Raw genomic sequence first — 24692 nt, 5'->3', positions numbered from 1 at the left:
CTCGAAGTGTAAAAGAAAATATCTGACCTGTAATTTTCTTTTGCATCTTCCCAAGCAAGTTGTCTAAATTCCTCATACATTTTTTTATTGAAGTGATCTCTGAGGAAAAAGGACCAGAAACGAAAGAGGGTATTCATTTCTTGGGACTGACCAATTCCCAAGCGTTTTCTCTCTGAAAAAAGTTAAATAAAATATTATTTTATTAAACATACTTTTTAAAGACAAGACAGCAGATGTTATATATAAAATGAAGAAAGCTCAACCATATTAATCCTCAAAGTGTATTTAGGTTTCTTCTAAATAGAGTGGGGATCTCCAACCCCCAGGCCACAGACTGGTACCCTACTGTGAACTGCACATGTGAGGGATCTAGACTGGACACTCCTTAAGAGAATCTAATGCCTGATGATCTGAGGTGGAACAGTTTTATCCAAAACCATCCCCCATGGAAAAATTGTCTTCCATGAAACAGTTCCCTGGTGCCAAAAAGATTGAGGACTGCTGAAACAGCTGACAAATGCTAACCCATTTTTTGACTCACTGCTTAAATTATAAATATCTCTCAATAGCAACAAGAAGAGTATATTAAATTTTTTTTTCTTTTTTTGAGACAGAGTCTCACTCTGTTGCCCAGGCTGGAGTGCAATGGCACGATTTTGGCTCACTGCAACCTCTGCCTCCCAGGTCCCAGCAATTCTCCTGCCTCAATCTCCTGGGTAGCTGGGATTACAGGCGCCTGCCATCACACCCAGCTAACTTTTGTATTTTTAGTACAGATGGAGTTTCACTATGTTGGCCAGGCTGGTCTCATACTCCTGACCTCAAGTGATCTGCATGCCTCGGCCTCCCAAAGTGCTGAGATTACTGGCATGAGCCACCATGCTCGGCCGAGTGTATTAATTTTTATTTCCTAATGTGTCTAAGTTATAAAGTACATGAATAAAGAATATATGTAAACATGTTTAAAGTAAAACTATGTATAGTCTAACAATAAAAGAATATCTTAACCTGATATTAAATGACAACATTTAAATTTTTTAGAATTATATTTTAATTTTAAATATATTAAATAGATAGATAAAGGACAAGCATCTTACCACTTAGGCATCTTCGACGATACCTGTGGTACACTTGTTGGGTAAAGCCATTTTCCTTCAAAAGTTCATGAGAAGGATGCTGGAACTTTGGGAATGAATGAGGAGTACATCCATAACTTCCTGCTAGTGGTGCGCCTTCTGAAGGTGAAGCATTTGAAGTGCTGTTTGAGAAAGGGGAAAAAAGCCTTCAAAATGAAAAATCAAGAACCAAGTATATGAACCAATTTGTACTATTTTTTTCATTATTGGGGGTCTAAGCAGTGGAAAAGACCGTAGTCCCTAAAACTCTCCTAAATTAATGACATACAGATCTGCATATAGTGCTATTGATGTTCAATACACATATGTAAATTCAGAAGCTGATAAAAAGCATAGTCATAAACTCTCAAGCTAACATAGTTTAAGCAGAAGCAGATAACTGAATAGCTCATTCCTCCTCCAAATCATTATTAATTTCATTTAGATTAGTTTTTTATTATGTGGAAACTTTCAACTTATCTTGAATAATTTAGGTTAGTGATGTAAATTGAATACATTGAGATTAGGGATAAAATCTGGCACAAAGATGGGCAATAATTTCATTATCTCAAAGACATACCTGCAATTTTCTTTTTTTCTAAAGGCATCAAAAGTAAGACAGAACCTGCAATTCTCTAAATCAATTCCACTTTTGATCTATCTCCTAAATCTGTCTTTTCCTTCTCATCTGCACTTAAATTCAAATATAGACCTAAATTCAAATTTAGACCTTCCTCTTCTTTCACTTGAATTAACCTCAAATTTAGACCTTCCTCTTCTTTCACTTGAATTAACCAGTCTCTTTGTTTTTCCAAGTGTCCTTTCTCTATCCTGCCACCAAAGTTATCTTCCTAAAACATTTATCTAAATCAGTGGTTCTCAAAGTGGTCTGTGGACTGTTGGAAGGTTCCTAAGAACCTTCTAGAAAGTCTACAAAGTCAAAACTGATTTCATAATAAGACATTGTTGGCCCTTGCCTCTATGTTGACCTTTCTACTGATGGTACAAAAGCAATGGTGTGTAAAACTGATGTGAATTGAGGCAGTGGCACCAAACTTTACTTACTTGTGACTGCATTCTTCATTGTTATGCACTTGCAATTAGAAAAAATAAAACAATTCCAGTTTCAACTTAAAAATATCCTTGATAAAGCCAAAAAATTAACTTTATAAAATCTCACTCATGAGTACATATCTTTTTGTGTGTGACAAACATGAAATGGAAGCTTGTTTTGCAAGATGAAAATGTTCTGGAGATCTGTTTCACAACAATGTGAATATACTGAACACTGCTGAGTTGTACACTTAAGAACTGTTAAGATGGTAAATTTCATGTTATACATTTTTTTACAATTTTTTAAAAATGAGAAGAAAACACAAAGCATTTTTGCAGCATATTAAACTACAATGGGGCTGGGTGTGGTGGGCTCACGCCTGTAATCCCAGCACTTTGGGAGGCCGAGGTGGGCGGATCACCTGAGGTCAGGAGTTCGAGACCAGCCTGGCCAACATGGTGAAACCCTGTCTCTATAAAAAATACAAAAATTAGCTGGACGTGGTGGCATGTACCTGTAATCCCAGCTACTCGGGAGGCTGAGGCAGGAAAATCACTTGAACCCGGGCAGCGGAGGTTGCAGTGAGCAGAGATCATGCCATTGCACTCCAGCCTAGGTGATGAGCAAAACTCCATCTCAAAAAAAAAAAAAAAAAAAAAAAAAAAAAAAAAAAAAAAAAAGCTATAATCGTTTTCTTAAAGCAAAGCACTTGTGTGATTAAGTTATAAGGCAAACTAGCAACTTTTTTCATGTTTAACTAAAAGAACAACCAACAAACTATGGTTACTCAGACTTTATTATTTCTCAGTTATTTCCTTGAAAATGAAAAAAAATCAGGTGGTTTTTTTTCTTTCTTTGTTTTTCTTTTTTTTGAGACAGAGTGTCACTCTGTTGCCAGGCTGGAGTGCAGTGGCGCCATCTCGGCTCACTGCAACCTCCACCTCCCAGGTTCAAGCGATTCTCCTGCCTCAGCCTCCTGAGTAGCTGGGACTACAGGCGCCTGCCACCACACCCAACTAATTTTTGTATTTTTAGTAGAGATGGGGTTTCACCATGTTGGCCAGGATGGTCTCGATCTCTTGACCTCGTGATCTGCCCGCCTTGGCCTCCCAAAGTGCTGGGATTACAGGCGTAAGCTACTGCGCCCAGCTGATAAAAAAATGAGTTTTTAATGTCAAGGAAAACAACTGTTTTTTCCAATGATAAAATTTGAGCTTTCAAGCAAAAATGAAAATTTTGGAAATCTTGTATTTGTCACTAAGAGCCTGACAGTTACAACCAATACTTAAAGACTTTTCTAATGAAATAAAAAAGAATTTTAGGAGTTTTTGTGTGTACATGTGTGGTAAAAATATACCTAACATAATATTTATCATTTTAAACACTATTCATAAGTGTATAATTAATAGGCATTAAATATAATCACAATATTCTGTAATCATCACCACTATCTAGACTCAAAATTTTTTCATCATCTCCATCAAAAACTGTACCTGTTAAATAAAAACTACCCCTCTACCCCTCCCTACAGCCCTAGTAACCTCTATTCTACTTTCTGTCTATAAATTTGACTATTCTAGGTACTCCATATAAGTGGGATCGTATAATATTTATCCTTCTGTGTCAACCTTGTTTCATTAAGCATAATGTTTTCAAAGTTCATCCATGTAGCAGCATAAATCAAAATTTCATTCCTTTTTGTGGCTGAATATTTATATTCCATTGTATGTGTTTATCTAATCATTTGTTGTTGGATACTTGCTTATCCAGTCTTTTGTTGAGAATCCCACTTTTTGGCTATCATGAATAATACTGCTACAAACATGGGCATACAATATGTGTTTTCAATACTTTTGATATATAACTAAGAGTGGTATAGCTGATAGAGGTTGCAGTGAGCCGAGATTGCACCACTGCACTCCAGCCTGGGTGACAGAGTGAGACTCCGTGTCCGAAAAAAAAACAAAAAACAAAAATTCCTTCATTTTCAATTTTTTTGGAAGAATTTGAGAAGGATTGATGTTAATTCGTTTTTACTTTTTATTTTTTTGAGACAGGGTCTTGCTCTGTCGCCCAGACTGGAGTGCAGTGGCATGGTCATGGCTCACTGCAGCTTCAACCTCCTGGGTTCAGGCAATCCTCCCACCTCAGCCTCCCAAGTAGCTAAGACTACAGGCAAGTATCACTATGCCTGGCTAATTTTTTGGATTTTTAGTAGAGATGTGGTCTCACCATGTTGTGCAGGCTGGGTGTTAATTTTTGGGGTTTTTTTTTTCCCTTTTCTTTTTCTTTCTTTCTTTTTTTTTTTTTTTTTTTTTTTTTTTGACAGACTCTCACTCTGTTGCCCAGGCTGAAGTGTAGGGACATGATCTCGGCTCACTGTGACATCCGCTTCCCGGGCTCAAGTGATTTTCCTGCCTCAGCCTCCTGAGTAGCTGGGACTACAGGCGCCCACCACCACGCCCAGCTAATTTTTGTATTTTTAGTAGGGACAGGGTTTCACCATATTGGCAAGCTGGTCTCGAACTCCTGACCTTGTGATCCACCTGCCTCGGCCTCACAAAGTGCTGGGATTACAGGCATGAGCCACCACGCCCAGCCCACAGTATTCTCATATCCCTTTTATCTCTGTAAGGTCAACCAGTAGTAATATCCCATTTGTTTGTTTGTTTTTCTCATTCTAGTTATTTGCATCTTCTCTCTTTCTTTGTCAGTCTAGCTAAAGTTTCGTCAATTTTGTTGATCTCTTCAAAGAATCAACTTTTAGTTTCCTTGATTTTCTCTATTATTTTGGGTTTAGTTTGCTCTTCTTTTTCTAGTTCCTTAAAGTATAAAGCTAGGTTGCCGATTTCAGATCTTTTTGCTTTTTTAAATGTAGGCATTTACAGCTATAAACTTCCCTGTCTCTATATGGAATCGGTAGTTTCATTCATGTATTTATTTATTGACTGCAAAGTATGACAGGTACTGAGAAGTTCTTTACATTAAAGAACTTATTGTCTAAAGAAGACATAGAGAAACAATGCATGTAAAATGCTGAGCACAGTGCCTGGAACATTTATTGAAAGCATATAAAAGTGGTAGCTATCATTAAATAAATTCTCCACAATGAATAAATATACCTTACTGGCATACTTATCACAGGGAGCCAGAAGGAAGCAAAGAGGTAGATCAAAATGAGGACTAACAAATAGAAGTTTGAAAACAGTTTTCAAAAGATGGAACAATGAGAGATAAAGAATTCCTCAATCAAAAGGAAAGAACGAAGATAAAATTAATATCGAATACTTAGATTAGTAAAAGAAATGTAGATAACATCGAAGCTCTAACTATAATTACAGCACATGAATCTATATTACTATCAACAAGCCTAGGACTTACTTTAGCAACATTCAGTAGACTAGGAGCAAATATAATAGAAAGCTGGATTTATTCAGACTGGGATTTGGCAAGATTTCAACAACAAAAAAAAGTCTAGAAGTAATAATCTAGAATTCAATCAAAATGTATAAGACACACAAAAAGAAAAAATAAAATTCAGGAGACAATGAATAGAACCAGACTTACAGATAACTCAGTACTAGCATAATCACAAATGAACTTTAAAATAACCATGATTAATATGTTGAAGACTCTAATGTAAAAGATGAACATTCATGAAGAGATGGAGAATTTCAGCAGAAAAAAAGAAAACTTTTTTTTTTTTGCGATGGAGTCTCACTCAGTTGCCCAGGTTGGAGTGCAGTGGCCCCATCCCAGCTCACTGCAATTTCCGCCTCCTAGGCTCAAGCGATTCTCCTGCCTCAGCCTCCTGAGTAGTTGGGATTACCGGTGAGCGCCACCACATCCAGCCAAGAAAACTTTTTTTTTTTTTTTTGAGACAGGGTCTTGCTCTGTCGCCCAGGCTGGAGTGCAGTGGCGAGATCTTGGCTCACTGCAAGCTCCGCCTCCTGGGTTCACGCCATTCTCCTGCCTCAGCCTCCCGAGTAGCTGGGACTACAGGCGCCCACCACCACGCCCGGCTAATTTTTGTGTATTTTTAGCAGAGACGGGGTTTCACCGTGTTAGCCAGGATGGTCTCAATCTCCTGACCTCGTGATCCGCCCGCCTCGGCCTCCCAAAGTGTTGGGATTACAGGCGTGAGCCACTGCGACCGGCCAAGAAAACTATTTTTAAAAAGTCAAATGGGGCCGGGCGCGGTGATTCACACTTGTAATCCCAGCATTTTCAGAGGCCGAGGTGGGCAGATCACCTGACAACAGGAGTCCAAGGCTAGCCTGGCCAACACGGTGAAACCCTGTCTCTATTAAAATACAAAAATTAGCCGGGTGTGGTAGCGGGCACCTGTAATCCCAGCTACTTAGGAGGCTGAGGCAGAAGAATCGCTTGAACCCAGGAGGTGGAGGTTGCAGTGAGCTGAGATCGTGCCATTGCACTCCAGCCTGGGCGACATGAGTGAAACTCCGTCTCAATAAATAAATAGTCAAACAGTAATGCAAAATATACACAACACAATATCAGAAATGAATACTTCTTTGATGGACTTATTAGCACACTAGAACAGCTAAGGAAAGAATCAGGAAACCTGAATATAAATAAATCAAAATTATACAAAGTGAAATACAATTTAAAAGGAGTAAGAGGCCAAGCGCAGTGGCTCACGCCTGTAATCCCAGCACTTTGGAAGGCCAAGGCAGGCGGATCTCCTGAGGTCAGGAATTCGTGACTAACTTGACCAACATGGTGAAACCTTGTCTCTACTAAAAATACAAAAAATTAGCTGGGCGTGGTGGCTTGCACCTGTAATCCCAGCTACTCAGGAGGCTGAGGCAGGAGAATCGTTTGAACCCAGGAGGCAGGGGTTGCAGTGAGCCAAGATCACTCCATTGCACTCCAGCCTGGGCAACGAGAGCGAAACTCTGTCTCAAAAATAAAAATAAAAATAAAAAAATAAAATAAAAAAGGAGTAGGAGAAAAAGCAGATCAGAGCATCCAACAGCTATGGGTATTATCAAATGATCTAACATATATGTAATTTGAAACCCAGAAGAAGGAAAAAAAGAAAACAGGGCAAAAAAATTTATGATGAGTCAAAAATTACTCTAACAATTTAAAAAGCCATAAATCTGAAACCATCAGAGAACCAGAGCAGGATACTTTATAGATGTGTGTATGTGTTTGTGTGTGGGTGTATTAATAACAGGCAAATATCTATTACGAACCTACTAAAGAAATCTCCCAGATTCTCAATGGCATTTAGAAAGTTTTTAATAGATATATATGAAGGATTTAATGTGCTAAACTATCTACTCAAACTATATGTGTGTATGTGTGTACACACGTGCACATATATGTATGTGTATATACATGTACACATAACTGCCTAAAGAAAAATAACAAAGTATAGCACAAAGAATGGGGGACTGGGTGTGGTGACTCATAACGGTAATCCCAACACCTTGGGAGGCTAAGGCAGGAGAATTGCTTGAGCCCAGGAGTTCAAGACCAGCCTGAATTACATAGCAAGATCTTGTCGCAACAAAAATTTTTTAAAAAATTAGCCAGCTATTGTGGTGCACACCTGTAGTCCCAGATACTTGAGGTTAAGGTGGGAGGACTGCTTAAGTTCAGGAGTTTGAGACTGCAGTAACCTGAGATTTTGCCACTGCACTCTATCCTGGGTGAAAGATCGAGACTCTAATTAAAAAAAAAAAACAAAGAAACAAACAGAGAAGTGGGGAGAAATAATGAAAGTTTAATGTTGTGAGGTGCTTATACTACACATGAAGTGGGATAAGATTATTTGAAAGTAGACTGTGGTATGTTAAAATGTATAAAGCTGGTCCTCAACTTAAAAGATGGTTTCACTTACGGTTTTTCAGGTTTATGATGGTACAAAAGCAATATGCATTCAGTAAAAACCATAGTTCAAGTACCATACAACCATTCTGTTCTTCAGTTTCAGCAAAGCATTCAATAAATTACATAAGATATTCAACATTTTATTACAAAATAGGCTTTGTATTAGATTTTGCCCAACTATAGGTTAATATAAGTGTTCTGAGCACATTTAAGGTAAGCTAGGCTGAGCCATGATGTTCAGTAGGTTAGGTGTATTAAATGCATTTTCAACTTATGATATTTTCAAGCTACAAAGGGTTCATCAGGATGTAACCACATCATGATTCAAGGAACAGCTGAATTATACGGGCATATCTCAGAGATATTGCTGGTTCAATTCTAGACCACCACAAAACAGCACATATTGCAAAAAAGCAAGTCACATGAATATTTTGGCTTCCCAGTAAATATAAAAGTTATATTTACATTATACTGTACTCTACCAAGTGTGCAATAGCATTATGACTTTTAAAAAGTACATACCTTAATTTAAAAATACTTTATTGAGACAATGATGTCACCAAAATGGCAGAGTAGAAGCAATCTGGCTTCACTCTCCCACAGAAAGCCAAAAACAAATATCTAGCACAAAGCTTATCATCAGCAATATCCCAGAACTCAAATCTGAGGCTGATACTACCCGTGAGCCACAGAGAATTGAAAAACTCCAAGCAAACAGTAAGAGAAATAGCCTTCTCTTTGCATGACGCCTTTTCCGCAATCTGCCAGGCCCTGTGCATGAAAAATTCCTCCCAGACTCAGCTTCTTCATTGGAAAAAGTTAGATGGAGGAGGACAACCAGCTTTCCCACCATCTTGGGTTCCCTTGCAGGAAAACTGTTCCTGCCTCAACTCATAAGAAGTATAATATCATGAGGGCTAGCAGGGAGAAAAAAAAATCATGAAGGCAGAAAAAGAGGGGAAGCAGGAACAGAAACCCTAGCCCTGAAATTCTCCTCTTTATTTCAGCCAAAAGAGATGCCATATCAGAGTGGCTGTTCAGCAGGACCACACTGTAGGAGGTATGATCCATGAGTTTTCTGGGTACAAACCATTTGCCAGCCTTACCACACAGTTGGGGTAATCCCCTTTGCCACCCCCACCATCTGACAGGCAGTGGTCCAATGTTTGTGAGAGCCAAGGCAAACTTGGGCTTAAGGCGCCATCTAGTGCCCAAAAGGAGGCACTGATATACAATAGTATTAAGGAGACTCACACGCTACTGCAAAGAATCTCTAAGAAAACATACCTTAGAAAGACAAAACAAGCAAGACAGCAAAGACTGGAATAAATAATAAATCCTTTAAAGCAAAGCCACAAATGTACATCCACGAGAAACAACAGCAAACACGGAACTATGACATCCCCAAATGCACAAAGCAAGGAGTCAGGGAGAAGAAAAGCAATGTGTGAGGTCTCAGATCAAGAACAAAATAACAGTTCTACAGACACTCAGCAAAATCCAAGATAACACAGAGAAGCAATTAAATTTATCAGAGAAATGTAACACAAAGAGATTGAAATTTAAAAAAAAAATCCTGGAACTCAGAAATACGTTTTCTGAAAAATGGATTACAGGCTCTCACATTGCAAGAAACAATCAGTGAGCTCAAATACAGCCTATTGGAAAATACAGTCAGAGGAGGAAAAAAAAGGAATGCAGAACACCTGCAAGATATAAAGAATAATCTCAAAAGAACAAATGTAAGAGCCACTGGCATTCAATGATGAGTTAAGAGCAAGGAGTAGTAAGCTTATTCAAAGAAATAACAGAAAACAATCCAAATCTAAAGAAAGATATAAATATCTAGGTACAGAAGGTCAGAAATTACCAAATATATTTTTATTAGTCCATTTTCACTCTGCTATAAATAATACCTGAGGCTGGGTAATTTATGAGGGAAAGTGGTTTAATTGACTCAGTTCCACATGGCTGGGGAGGCTTCAGGAAACTTACAATCATGGTGGGAGGGGAAGCAGGCACCCTTACACTGCAGCAGGTGAGACAGAGTATGTGTGAAGGAGAAACCGTCAAACACTTATAAAACCATCAGATCTTGTGAGAACTCACTCACTATCACAAGAACGGCATGGGATAACTGCCCCCATGATCCAATCACCTCCTACCAGGTCCCTCCCTTGACACATGGGGATTATGGGAATTACAATTCGAGATGAGACGGGTGGGAACACAAAGCCAAACCATATCAATATTCAATCCAAATAAGAGTATCCCAAGGCAAATAATAATCAAACCTGAAAATGTCAAGGACAAAGAGAAGATCCTTAAAACAGCAAGAGAAAAAAAATAAAAGAACATATAAAAGAGCTCTGATTTTTTTGGAAAGAGACTTTTCAACAGAAACCAAACAGGCCATGAGGGAGTTAAGTGACACATTCAAAGTGCTACAGGATAAATGGAAACAAAAACAAAACCTGCCAACCAACTATGCTGTACCCAGCAAAGTTTTCCTTCAAACAGGAAGGAGATATAAAGTCTTTCCTACACAAAAGCTAAGGGAATTCATCACTACTAGACCCATCTTTTGAGAAATGCTAAAGGGAGTTCTTTAATTTGAAAGAAAACAAACTTTGATGTGCAAAACCAAAAATGTTTGAAGGTATAAAACTCACTGGTAAAAGTAGACAAATTCAGAATGCTCTAATGCAGTAATTGTTACATGTAATCCATTCATATCTCTAATATGAAGACTAAAAGACAAATCTACTGAAAATATTAACAGCAACCTGTTAAGAGATAGGGAAGATAAATAGATGTAAATTAAGACAACAAAATGTCAAAATGTGGGAGGATGGAGTTAAAGTGTAGAGTTTTTTAGTTTTTTCCTTGATTCTTTCCTTTTCTTTGTGATCAAAGTTAAGTTGTCATATGTTTAAAATAACTTATAGCTATAGCTTTGGTAAGCCTCATGGTAACCACAAAGCAAAGACTTATGATAGATACACTAAAAATAAAAAGCAATGAATTAAAACATACTCCCAGAGAAAAACCACTTAATCACAAACAAAGGCAGTAAGAAGGAAGTAAGGGAGGAGTTACAAAACAACCAGAAACCAAGTAATGACATACTGCGTAGTAAGTCCTTATCTATCAATAATAATACTGAATGTAAATGAACTAAATTCTCCAACCAAAAAATATAAGCATGGCTGAGTGAAAAACTTTTAGAAACAAGATCCAACTATATATTGCCTACAAGAAACTCAAATCACCTATAAAGACACACATAGTCTGAAAGTGAAGAATGGAAAAAGACATTCCACGCAAATGGAAGCAAAAAAAAAAAAAAAAAAAAAAAAAAAAAGTAGCCATACTTGTATCAAACAAAATAGAACAAGTGAAAGTCTGTAAAAAAAAAAAAAAAAGGACACAGAAGGTCACTGTATGATGATAAAGGAAGGGATCAATTCAGCAAGAGGCTGTAACAATTTATAAATATATGCACCCAATTCTGGAGCACCCAGATATATTAAGTAAACATTAATAAATCTAGAGGAGAGATAGACTATAATACAAATAATAGCAGGGGGCTTCAACACCCATCTCTCAATAATGGACAGATCATCCAGACAGAAAATCAACAAAGATACAATGAAGTTAAACTACACCTAGGCCAACTGGACCTAGTGACATTTATAGAACATTTCACCTACTACTGCAGAATACACATTCTTCTCATTAGCACATGGAACATTCTCCAGGATAAAACATATGTTAGGCTACAAAACATGTCTCAACAAATTTAAAAAAGTCAAAATCATATCAAGTATCTTTTCTGGCTATAACAGAATAAAAATAGAAATCAATAACATGAAGAATTTTGGAATCTACACAAACGTGGAAATTAAACAACATGCTCCTGAATGATCAACAGATTAATAAAGAAATTAAGAAGAAAACTTCAAAATGTCTTCAAACAAATGCAAATGGAAACGTAACTTTCCAAAACCTATGAGATACAGCATAGCAGTACTAAGAGAGAAGTTTATAGCAATAAATGCCCACATCAAAAAAGTAGGTTTCAAATAAGCAACCTAACGATGTACTTAAAAGAACTAGAAAAGAACAAATCAAACCCAAAATTAGTAGAAAGAAACAATAAAGATCAAGGCAGAAATAAATAAAATTGAGACTAAAACAAGTACAAAAAATCAATGAAATGAAAAGTTGGTTTTTTGAAAAGATAAATAAAATCAACAAACCTTCAGCTAGATGTATTAGGCTGTTCTCACATTATATAAAGAAATACCCGGCCAGGCGCAGTGGCTCATGCCTGTAATCCCAGCACTTTGGGAGACCAAGGCAGGCGGATGACCTGAGGTCGGGAGTTCAAGACCAGCCTGACCAACATGGAGAAACCCCATCTCTACTAAAAATACAAAAATTACCCAGACATGGTGGTGCATGCCTGTAATCCCAGCTACTCAGGAGGCTGAAGCAGGAGAATCACTTGAACCCGGGAGGCGGAGGTTGCAGTGAGCTGAAATCACGCCACTGCACTTGAGCCTGGGCAACAAGAGCAAAACTCCACCTCAAAAAAAAAAAAAAATACCCGAGACTGGGTAAATTATAGAGGAAAGAGGTTTAATTGGCTCATGGTTCTGTAGGCAGTACAGCATGATGCTGGCTCAGCTTCTAGGGAGGCCTTAGGAAAACTTACAATCCTGGTGGAAGGCAGGGGGAGCAGCACTTCACATAGCTGGAGCAGGAGGAACAGAGACAGTGGAGATGCCACACTTTTAAACAACCAGATCTCACAACTCACTATCACAATGACAACTCTAAGGCAGATGGTGTTAAACCATGAGAAACTGCCCCGGTGATCCAATCACCTCCCACCAGGCCCCACCTCCAATACTGGGGATTACAATTGAACATGAGATTTGGGTGGGGACATAGATCCAAACCATATAATTCTACCCTGGCCCCTGCCAAATCTCATGTCCTTCTCACATTGCAAAATCTAGTCATGTCTTCCCAACAATCCCCCAAAGTCTTAACTCATTCTAGCATTAACTCAAAAGTCCAAAGTCTCATTTGAGACAAGGCTAGTCCCTTCCACCTATGAGCCTGTAAAATCAAAAACAAGGTAGGTACTTCCAAGATACAATGGAGGTATAGGCCTTGGGTAAATACACAAAAGGAAGAAATAGCCCAAAAGAAAGGGGCTACAGGCTGCATGCAAGTCCAAAGCCCAGAAGGGCAATCACTAAATCTTAAAGTTCCAAAATAATATCCTTTGACTCCATATGTTACATCCAGGGTATGCTGGTGCAAGGGGTGGGCTCACAAAGCCTTGGGCAGCTCCATGCCTATGGCTTTCCAGGGTTTAGCCCACATGGCTGCTCTTAAGGGCTGGCACTGAGTGCCTGTGGCTTTTCGAGGCTGAGGATGCAGGCTGCTAGTGGATCTACCATTCTGGGGTCTGGAGGACAGTGGCCCTCTTCTCAAAGCTTCACTAGGCAGTGCCCCAGTGGGGAGTCTGTATGAGGGATCCAACCCCACATTTCCTCTCTGCACTGTCCTTGTAGAGGTCTCCATGAGGGCTCTGCCCCTACAGCAGGCTTTAGTCTAGACATCCAGGATTTTCCATACATCCTCTGAAAGATAGGCAGAGGCTCCCAAGCCTCAACTCTTGCATTCTGTGCACCACCTGCAGGCTTAATACCACATGAAACCTGCCAAGGTTTATGGTTTGCACCCTCTGAAGCAGCAGCCCCAAGCTGTATCTGGGCCCCTTTTAGCCATGCTACAGCTGGAGCAGCTGGAATGCAGGGAGCAGTTTCCCAAGGTTGTCACAGGGCCCCATTCTGTCCTCCTAGGCCTCTGGTCCTGCGGCGGGAGGTCTCTAAAATGCCTACAAGGTGTTTTTCTCATTGTCTTAGACATGAGCACTTGGCCTTTCCTCTAAGATCTGGAATAACACAAGGTTGTCCACTTTACCACTTTAATTGAACATAGTACTGTAAGTCCTAGCAAGAGCAATTAGGCAAGAGAAAGAGCATCCACACTGGAAAAGAAGAAGTCAAATTATCCTTGCCTGCAGATGATCTGATATTATATTTAGAAAAATCTAAAGACTCCACCAAAAATCTAGGTCAATTCAGTAAAGTTGCACAATACAAAATCAATATACAAAAAAACAGTAGCATTTATATATGCCAAAAGCAAACACACTGAAAAAGAAATCAAGACAGCTACAAAAATACATAAAGTATCTAGGTATAAGTGTAACCAAAGTGAAAGATCTCTACAAAGAAAACTAAAAAACACAGATGAAAGAAATTAAAGAGGTCACACGAAAAAAAGGGAATGATAGCACATGCTCATGGATTGGAAAAATTAACATTGTTAAAATCTCAATACTACGCAGCAACTTCTACAGATTTAATTCCATCCCTATCAAAATACCTATGACATTCTTCACAGAAATAGAAAAAACAATCCTAAAATTTATACAGAACCACAAAAGGCCGTGAAAAATCAAATTAATTCTGGGCAAAAAGAATAAAGCTGGAGGCATCACACTACCCAACTTCAAAATATAATACAAAGCCATAATAACCAAGGTAGCATGGTACTGGTGTAAAAGCAGACACATAGACCAATGGAACAAAATAGAAAATTTAGAAAAAAATCTACACATTATCAGCCAATTCATTTTTGACAAAGGTACCAAGAACATACATTGAAGAAAGGACAGTCACTTCGATAAGTGGTGCTAAGAAAACTAAATAACCGTAATGCAAAAGTATGAAGCTAGACCTCTCTCTACAAAAAGCCAATCAAAATGGACTAAAGACTTAAACTAGGACCCAAAGCTATGAAATTACTAGAAGAAAATATTGGGAAAACACTCTAGGCCATTGGTCTAGGCAAAGATGTTTTGTGTTAGACGCTAAAAGCACAAGGAACAAAAGCAAAAATAGACTAATGAGATTATATCAAGCAAAAAAGTTTCTGCACAGCACATGAAGGAATCAACAAAGTGAAGAGACAACCTACAGAATAGGAGAAAATATTTGCAAACTATCCATCCAAAAAAGGACTAATAACTAGAATATACAAGGAACTCAAACAACTCAGTAGAAAAAGAAAAAAAACCACAAATAATCCCATTTTAAAACTGACAAAAGATCTAATAGACATTTCTCCAAAGAAGACATCAACTGGACAACAGGTATATTTTAAAATGCTCAACATTACTAATTATCAAGAAGATAAAGAAAATCAAAACACAATGATAAAGCATCTCACCCCAGTTAAAATGGCTTTTATCAAGAAAACAAAAATTAATGGATGTTGCAAGGATGCAGAGAAAGGAGAATGCTTCACACACCATTGGTGGGAATGTAAATTAGTACAGCCACTACAGAAAACAGAATAGAAGTTCCTCAAAAAACAAAAACAGAACTACCATATGATCCAGAAATCTCCCTGCTGGATATATATCCAAAATAGAGGAAATCAGTATATCGAAGAGACAGCTGCACTTCCATGTTTATTGCAGCACTATTCACTATAGCCAAGACATGTAATCAACCTAAGTGTCTATCAATGGATGAATGAAGAAAATTTTATATATGGGTATATATATGTGTATGTACGTGTATGTATATGTGTATATATGTATATATGTGTAAATATATGCACATACATACATAGGCACATACATAAACATACACACATACACAATGGAATACTATTCAGCCATAAAAAAGAATTCTGTCATTTGCAGAAACATAGATAGAACTGGAAGTCATTATATTATATGAAATAAGCCAGGCACAGAAAGATAAGTACCACATGTTCTCACTAATAAGTGGGAGGTAAAAAAGTAGATCTCATAGAGATAAGAGAGTTGATTAGTGCTTACCAGGGACTAGAATGGGTAGGGGGAAGGGTGGTGAAAAGCAGTTATTTAACAGGTACAAAAATACAGTTAATACCAGAAATGAGACCTAGTGTTTTATAGTACAGTAGAATAACCATACTTAACAATAACATATTGTATAGTACAAAATAGCTAGAAGATTGGTATGCAAAAAGATTTTAAAAAGAAAAGGAAAAAAATGGAACAGAATAAAGAAAAATGTTTGAGGTGATTGATATCCCCATTACCCTGATTTGATCATTACACACTGTATGCATGTATCAAAATATCACATGCACCCCCAAAATATGTACAACTGTTATGTATCAATTTTTTTTAAAACTGTATTGCTAAAAATGCTAATGGTCATATGAGCCTTCAGCAAGTCATAGTCTTTTTGCTGGTGGAGGGTTTTGCCTCGATGCTGATGGCTGCTGACTGATCAGAGTGGTGGTTGCTGACAGTTGGAATGGCTGTGGCAATTTCTTAAAATAAGACAACAATGAAATTTGCTACATTTATTGACTCTTCTGTTCCCAAGATTTCTCTGTAGCATGGATGCTGTCCTGATAGCATTTTACCCACAGTAGAACTCCTTTGAAAATTGGAGTCAGTCCTCTCAAACCCTGCCACTGCTTTATATAATATTCTAAATCTGTTGTTGTCATTTCAACAATGTTCACAGAATCTTCACCAGGAGTAGATTCTATCTCAAGAAACTACTCTCTGTGCTCATCCATAAGAAGCAATTCCTCATCCTTTCAGGTTTTATCGTGAGATTGCAGCAATTCAGTCACATCTTCAGGCTCCACTTCTAATTCTACTTCTCTTGCTATTTCCACCACATCTGTAATTAAATCCTCCACTGAAGTCTGAGCCTCTCAAAGTCATCCATGAGGGTAGAAATCAACTTCTTTTAAAATCCTGTTAATGTTGATATTTTGACTTCCTCCTATGAATCACCAATGTTCTTAATGGCATGTAGAATGGTGAATACTCTCCAGAATGTTTTCAATTTACTTTGCTCAGGTCCAACAGAGGAATGACTAGCTGTGGCAGCTATAGCCTTATGAATAGACTATATATGAATATTCTAAATAATAAGACTAGAAAGTTAAAATGACTCCTTGGAATCCATGGACTGCAGAATAAATGTGTTAGCAGGTATGAAAAAAACATTAATCTCCTTGTATATATTCATCAGCGTTCTTGGGTGATGACGTACACTGTCAATGAGCAGTAATATTTTGAAAGGAATCTTTTTTTCTAAATAGTAGGTCTTAACAGTGGGCTTAAAATATTTAGTAACCCACATTGTAAGTAGATGTGCTGTCACATAGACTTTGTTGTTCTATTTATAGAGCATAAGCAGATTAGTAGATTTAGCATAATTCAAAAGAGCCCTGGCATTGCCTTCAACTTAAAGTCACCACCTGCATTAGCCCCTAACAAGAGAGTCAGCCCCATCCCTTGAAGCTCTGAAGCCAAATCCTTCCTAACTATGAAAGTCCTAGATGGCTTCTTCTCCCAATAGAAGGCTGTTTTGTCTACACTGAAAATCTATTGTTTAAGGTAGCCACACTTTTTTTTCAGATCTAGACCTGCACAAATGTAGCCACTTTTATTATCTTAGCTAGATCTTCCTTAAAACTTGCTGCACCTTCCCCATCAGCACTTGCTCCTTCACCTTGCACTTTTATATTATGGAGACAGCTTCTTAAACCTCATTAACCAACTTCTGCTAGCTTCCAACTTTTCTTCTGCACCTCCCTCACCTCTTTCAGTCTTCAGAGAATTGAAGAGAGTCAGGGCCTTGCTCTGGATTATGCTTTGGCTTAAGGGAATATTGGGGGTGGTTTGATCTTTTATCCAGACCACTCAAACTCTATCCCTATCATCAATAAAACTGTTTCACTTTCTTATCATTTGTGTATTCACTGGAGTAGCACTTTTAATTTCCCTCAAAAACTTTGCCTTCATATTTTGGCTGTTTGACACAAGAGATCTAGTTTTCAGCCTGTCTTGGGGCTTTCAACATGCCTTCCTCATTAATGATGGCATTCCTAATTTTGAAGAATTTTGACTCTTAATTTCACTTGAACAATTAGGGGCCACTGTAGGGTTATTAGTTGGTCTAATTTCAACATTTTTGTCTCTCAGGGTACAGGGATGCCCAAGAAGAGGGGGAGAGATGGAGAAATGGCCAGTGAGTGGAGCAGCCAGAAAACATACAATATTTATTAAGTTCACTGTCTTATCCTGGCATGGTTCATGGTGTACCAAAACAATTACAATAGTTAACATCAAAGATCACTAATCACAGATCACCATAAAATACAAAATAGTAGCTGGGCATGGTGGTTCATGTCTGTAATCACAGCACTTTGGAAGGCCGAGATAGGAGAACTGCTTGAGTCCAGGAATTCAAGACCAGCCCAGACAGCAGAGACCCCATCTCTATAAAAAATAAAAAAATTAGCTGGATATGGTGGCATGCAACTGTAGTTCCAGCTACTCAGGAGGCTGAAGTGGGAGGATCACTTGAGTCTGGGAGGTTACGGTTGCAGTGGGCCATGATTGTGCCACAGAACTCCAGCCTGTGCAACAGAGTGAGACTCTGTCTCAAAAAAAAAAAAAAAAAAAAAAGGCCGGGTGCAGTGGCTCATGCCTGTAATCCCAGCACTTTGGGAGGCCAAGGCGGGCAGATCACGAGATCAGGAGATTGAGACCATCCTGGCTAACACGGTGAAACCCCGTCTCTACTAAAAAAATACAAAAAAAAAAGTTAGCCAGGCGTGGTGGCAGGCACCTGTAGTCCCAGCTACTCAGGAGGCTGAGGCAGGAGAATGGCGTGAACCCAGGAGGCAGAGCTTGCAGTGAGCTGAGATCACACCCCTGCACTCCAGCCTGGGTGACAGAGCGAGACTTCGTCTCAAAAAAAAAAAAAAAAAAAAGGACATAATAATAATAATAAAGTTTGAAATATTGCAAGAATTACCAAAAGGTGACACAGAGACATGAATTGAGTACATCTGTTAGATAAAGGGCATTGATAAACTTGCTCAACACAGGGGTGCCACAAACCTTCACTTTGTGAAAAACAGTATCTATGAAGCACAACAAAACAAAGTATACCTGTAAATCCTAGAGGATCAGTAAAAAATAAAAAAGAGACATAACTAATAAGTCAATAGTAGAGATAAAATAGGATCATTATAAAAACTCAATCCAAAAGAAAGCAGAAAAAGAGAAAAAAGAATGAAGAATAGATGAGACAGCTGGGCGCAGTGGCTCATGCCTGTAATCCCAGCACCTGGGGAGGCCAAGACAGGTGGATCACCTGAGGTCAGGAGTTCGAGACCAGCCTGGCCAACGTGGTGAAACCCCATCTCTACTAAAAATACAAAAATTAGCTGGGCGTGGTGCCAGGCACCTGTAATCCCAGCTACTCAGGAGGTTGAGTCCTCACCTGAACCTGGGAGCCGGAGGTTGAAGTGAGCCAAGATCATGCCATTGCACTCCAGAATGGGAGACAGAGTGAGACTCAGTCTCAAAAGAAAAAAAAAAAAAAAGAATGGATGAGAAAAATAAATGATAGATTTAAATCCAACCACATCAATAACTACACTAAATGTGGATGGTCTAAACATACTAATTAAACAACACATTATCAGACTGGGTTATAAAAAAGCAAAGAAAGACCCAAATATATGCTGCCTACATGAAACCCACTTTAAAACAAAGAGATTGCTTAAAAGTAAAAAGGTAGAAAAAGATACACTGGCAAACACTCATCTAAAGAAAGCTGGCATAATTATATAAATATCAGACAAGGCTGACTTCAAAACAAGACATTACCAAGGTTAAAAAGAAACATTACTCGTGAGAATGCAAAATGATAGGGCCACTTTGGAAAACAGTTTGGCAGTTTCTTACAAAACTAAATATATTCTTATTATACAATCCAGCAATCATGCTCCTTAGTATTTATCTAAGGGATTTAAAAATATGTCCACACTAAAACCTTTACATAGATGTTTATAGTAGCTTTATTCATAATTCCCAAAACTTGGAAGCAACAAAGACAAGATGTCCTTCATTAGGTAAATTAAACATTTTCCATTGTTGTTGATCTCTACATATACTGCTCCAATAAAAAGAAATACTCTGGGGAAAAAAACTGAAAAATCACTTATAACCCCAAAATAACTATTAGTATACCACAGGTGTGCAGAAGAACATACACACTTTTTATCTTTTAGAGACAATATAGCTAGTAAGAACAATGTAAAATAATCAAATGTGTATCACTAACAAGACAGATTTCAAGGTTTTGAGAGCATGATAAACTCCCTAGCATTTCTTTTCATGAAACGAACTAATCCTTCTTTTCTAGTAACCAGTCAAAAACATATTTTCCCAAAGTTTTCAAATGGAAAAACTATCAGTTAATTATTCTGAAAATATCTAGTATAAACACAAAATGGTTTTTAAGAAACACAGGCTGGGTGAGGTGGCTCATGCCTGTAATCCCAGCACTTTACAAGGCTGAGGTAGGAGGACTGCTTGAGGCCAGAAGTTTGAGACCATCCTAGGTAACAGAGCAAGATTCTGTCTCTATTTTTATTTTAAAAAAAGCATCACAAAGCAACAAGCAATAAATCACCTCTGCAACCCCTCTGAAGGACAAAACATACCATAGTGCTTTGCAGATCACTGGCACTCTAAGAGATTTGCTCTAGACTTTTTTTTTTAATTAATTTTCTTCTTTCTTATAAAAAAAAATTCCTGCTAATAATCAGCTAATCTTAATGATTTTCAAAAAAGGGGGAAAAAAGCAAAATAACAATGCTTCATTTCCATATTATTTATACAGTTTGAGTTGTTTGTTTAGCACATTAATGTCCTCAATAAATATCTACTAAGAACCTATTAAATGCCACTAAGACTCTGGGATCTTTCCAAAGATAATAACTTTCATAGACCTACATAGTTTATAAATCTAAGAGTTCACATTTGTGAAAAATAATTTAAATGGGAAAAAAAAACTGTCCAACTGGATTATTTCCTTAACATACTTGTAAAACTTATCTCTTCTTTGGCTTATTTGTACCATTTTCATTGCTCTATAATTTGCTAACATATTAATTTTTAAATATTTTGAAATATCCAATTAGTAACTGTTTTCAAAAAACTTCAAATCACGAACAAAAAAGTAATGTTTGAGAAATATAGTACCTGACAGAGGATGTTCTTGGCCCATGGTCTCTGGAATCCATTACCCAACCAACATGACACTCTAGAGGGGGATTTGTGCTATGCCTTGTTTTTCTCTTTCTTGGACTCTAAAGAAAATAAAGTCAAGCATTGCAATTAGTTTCAATAGTGTGAACTTCACAAGTAAATTAAAACCCTCTGACTATAAATGAACTCAAACATTTTCATACTGTAGGTAACACATTGTGAAATCATATGAAGTCACAAAACTCAAAAATCTCACACACAAGTTACAAAACTTAATAAATAAAGTCCTTTGGTAGGTTTGTGACACAAAGATGAAATGAAGTGCAGCTTAGTGTGATTCTTCATTATACTTACTGTTCGTCTTTAATTACACTATCCAATTGTAAAACAGGTTTTTGTTTGTTTGTTTATTTTTAAATGGGGTCTTACTCTGTTGCCAAGGCTGGAGTGCAATGGCATCATCATGGCTCACTGCAGCCCTGACCCCTACAGGCTCAAGCAATCCTGCCACCTCAGCCTCCCAAGTAGCTGGGACTACAGGCACACGCCACCACGCCCATCTAATTTTTGTATTTTTTTAGAGATGGGGTCCCACCGCATTGCCCAGGCTATTCTCCAACTCCTGGGCACAAGCGATCCACCTGCCTCGGTCTCCCAAAGTGTTGGATTACAGGCATAAACCACCATGCCCAACCGAAAAATTTCCTAACCTGAGAAAATATCACTATGGTAAAGTATGATTTTTAAGTGAAATATTACAAGTTATAACACACATTTTTCAATGTGATAGAAATTAAAACGTCTCATTCTGTAATGTTAAAGGATACAAAATGCAAGCCTTATATTCCTGGTTGTTTTGTATACCTTTACATCAATGGCTTTTGGTTCTTTAACAACAGGATAAAATCTTGGTGTTTTGTTAGGATCTTGTAACCTAGGTGTTCGAGGTGTTTTGGGTGTTCTTGTAGGATGAATTCTAGGAGACTCTGGAACTGCTGTAGGCAACGAATGAACCATTGCTGCTGAAGTTATTTCTGAAACATCAAATAACTTCTGAGCTAATTCATCAGTCAAATCTGCAAAATAAAAAACTCTTAAAATTATTTAGATGCTAGGAAAATATTTTACTTTGAGAATAAGGATAATTTTGTAATTCTCTAAGCTCAAAGGATTTTTCACTGAAAACATTTCAAATATATAAAAACAAAAATAACAAATACTTTTTTGACCATTATCTAGCTTTATAAAATTTTTATTTTTCTATATCTGTTTATGACCTTTTTTTCTTTTAAAGAAAGGGTGAAGCTTCCTGTGTAACCTCCCCTAATCCCATTTCCCTCCTGCTTTCCCTTCTCAGAGATAACTAGCCTCTTAAATTGGAATTTTGATCTTTTATTACATATATGTAATATTATTTTCCATAATTAACTTTATGTAACATAATGCTATATATATATATCACTTTGTAAACTTTTTTCATGTTTTATTTACATAGCTCTAATTTGTTCATTTTCACTGCTGAATAGTATGTGGTGTACAAATATATCACAATTTATCCATTCTCCTGCAGATAGACATTTATGTTATTTCAAAGTTTTTTGTTTAATCAACAATGCTGTGATCAACATTGTTGAACATGTCTCTGTACAGGTACAAGAATTTCTCTAGGGTTTATATCTGAGTGGAAATGCTGAGTCAAAAGAGATAAGCATCTTCTAACTTAATGACTCCTGACCGCCAAACCACTTTCCATAATGATTTCACCAACTTACACTCTCACCAGCAGCATGTGAGAATTCCAATTCAACATTCTGGTGAAGACTGGGTTTTGTGCAAACTCTTAAATATTCTTCCATCTCATGGGATTTAAATGATCTAGTTGTTGCTAGTGAAATTGAGCATGTTTTCATATTTCTAGTTACCCTTCAGACTTCCTCTTTTGTAAGCCTGCTATTCAAATCCTTTGACTGTTTTTTTCATTCGGTTATTTTACTTACTGATTTGTTCATGAAAATCGTATGGTAAGATAACAAACAAGCCAGCAGATGAATCAAGCAGTAGCAACAAAAAAAAAAATAGGCTCTATTTCTGTGTGGTTTTTCTTCAGACTTATCGACTTTTTTTGATTCATATAACAACTTTTTGTTTTTTCACTCAACAAATACTAAGTGCCCGCGATTTGCCAAGCACTATTCTAGGCACGAATTTGTAAAGTCAAAAGTGAACTTACACATTTGCCATTTCCTCTCCCAATCCATTTTCTTCACTGTTATCAGAATGATTATTCTGAGGAGCAAATTAGATCATTTCATATTTCTGCTTAACATCCTTCAGTGTTTCCCATTTGCCTCTAGAATAAGCCTAGGCTCTTTACCCTGGCATATGAGATTTTGCTGATTTTGCCTCATCTGTTGTCATTTTCCACTTTGTTCTTGGTGACACAAATAGCACCAAACTGTCAGTCCTGTTCCTTGTTCCATATCTTTTCATATGCTTTTTCTTCTGTCTGAAAGTCCCTTTCCTGCATCTTTTGTATACCCAATGCAAAGGATATCATAGCCTCCCTTTAATACCCACCACAGATGTTACCTTTCTTGGGAATGTGAAGCACTCCTTGAACACCTCCTGCCAAGAGAGTTAATTAGTCCCTTTTTGTGCTGTGTCTGCATTTTATCCATTTATTGTTTCATTTATTAAATTAAAATTTATTTTCTTACATATCATCCCATAGATGCCAAGAGTAAGTCTCATTGCTTCCCAGAAAGCAACTACCACAACTGCATCGAATACTAGTGCCTACCATACATAATGTTTGGGAAAAAATATATCCTCATCAAAGGAATGCTAAACTTAATTGAATTGTGTTAATACTGTTTTCCTTATACCAAAAATATATACAATCTGGCCAGGTGCAGTGGCTCACGCCTGTAATCCCAGCACTTTGGGAGGCCGAGGCGGGTAGATCACATGAGGTCAGCAGCTCGAGACCAGCCTGTCCAATGTGGTGAAACCCCATCTCTACTAAAAATGCAAAAATTAGCCAGGCGTGGTAGCAGGCGCCTGTAATCCCAGCTACTCGGGAGGCTGAGGCAGGAGAATTGCTTGAACCCGGCAGGTGGAGGCTGCAGTGAGCCGAGATCATGCCATTGCACTCCAGCCTGGGGAACAAGAGCAAGACTTCATCTAAAAAAAAATATATATATACACACACACACACACACACATATGTGTATATATATAAATGTATATATTTATATATACATTTATATATAAATGTATATATTTATATATACATTTATATATAAATTTATATATACATTTATATATAAATGTATATATAAATGTATATATACATTTATATATAAATTTATATATAAATATATAATATATAAAAATATATTTATATATTATATATTTATATATAATATATATTTTATATATATAAAATATAAATATATACACATATATATGTGTATATATGTGT

The 24692-nt window shown here is 37.4% G+C and overlaps 1 protein-coding gene across 29 annotated transcripts in view; it reads right to left on the bottom strand.

Moving 5' to 3' along the window:
- Positions 1-24692, bottom strand: part of LARP1B (La ribonucleoprotein 1B) — a 154099-nt gene that overhangs the window by 16183 nt on the left and 113224 nt on the right. For 9 of the 29 annotated variants that reach the window (XR_010156153.1, XR_010156164.1, XR_001717134.4 and 6 more), the window contains exons 13-17: positions 23786-23833; positions 22073-22284; positions 21203-21309; positions 1098-1258; positions 28-172 (exon numbers count right to left, since the gene is read on the bottom strand). Coding sequence is in view for 22 of the 29 variants with exons in the window: in XM_009448269.5 (XP_009446544.1) it covers positions 28-172; positions 1098-1258; positions 21203-21309; positions 22073-22284; positions 23786-23833 (673 nt within the window). In the remaining 7 variants the exon portion in view is untranslated. The remainder of the gene's footprint in view (positions 1-27; positions 173-1097; positions 1259-21202; positions 21310-22072; positions 22285-23785; positions 23834-24692) is intronic. The other 20 variants (XR_010156158.1, XR_010156176.1, XM_054682663.2 and 17 more) reach the window with 6 other exon arrangements.

Source organism: Pan troglodytes, chromosome 3, assembly GCF_028858775.2.
Source record: "Pan troglodytes isolate AG18354 chromosome 3, NHGRI_mPanTro3-v2.0_pri, whole genome shotgun sequence".
NCBI classification, from domain to species: domain Eukaryota; kingdom Metazoa; phylum Chordata; class Mammalia; order Primates; family Hominidae; genus Pan; species Pan troglodytes.
This window is presented reverse-complemented; position numbering and strand designations above follow the sequence as displayed.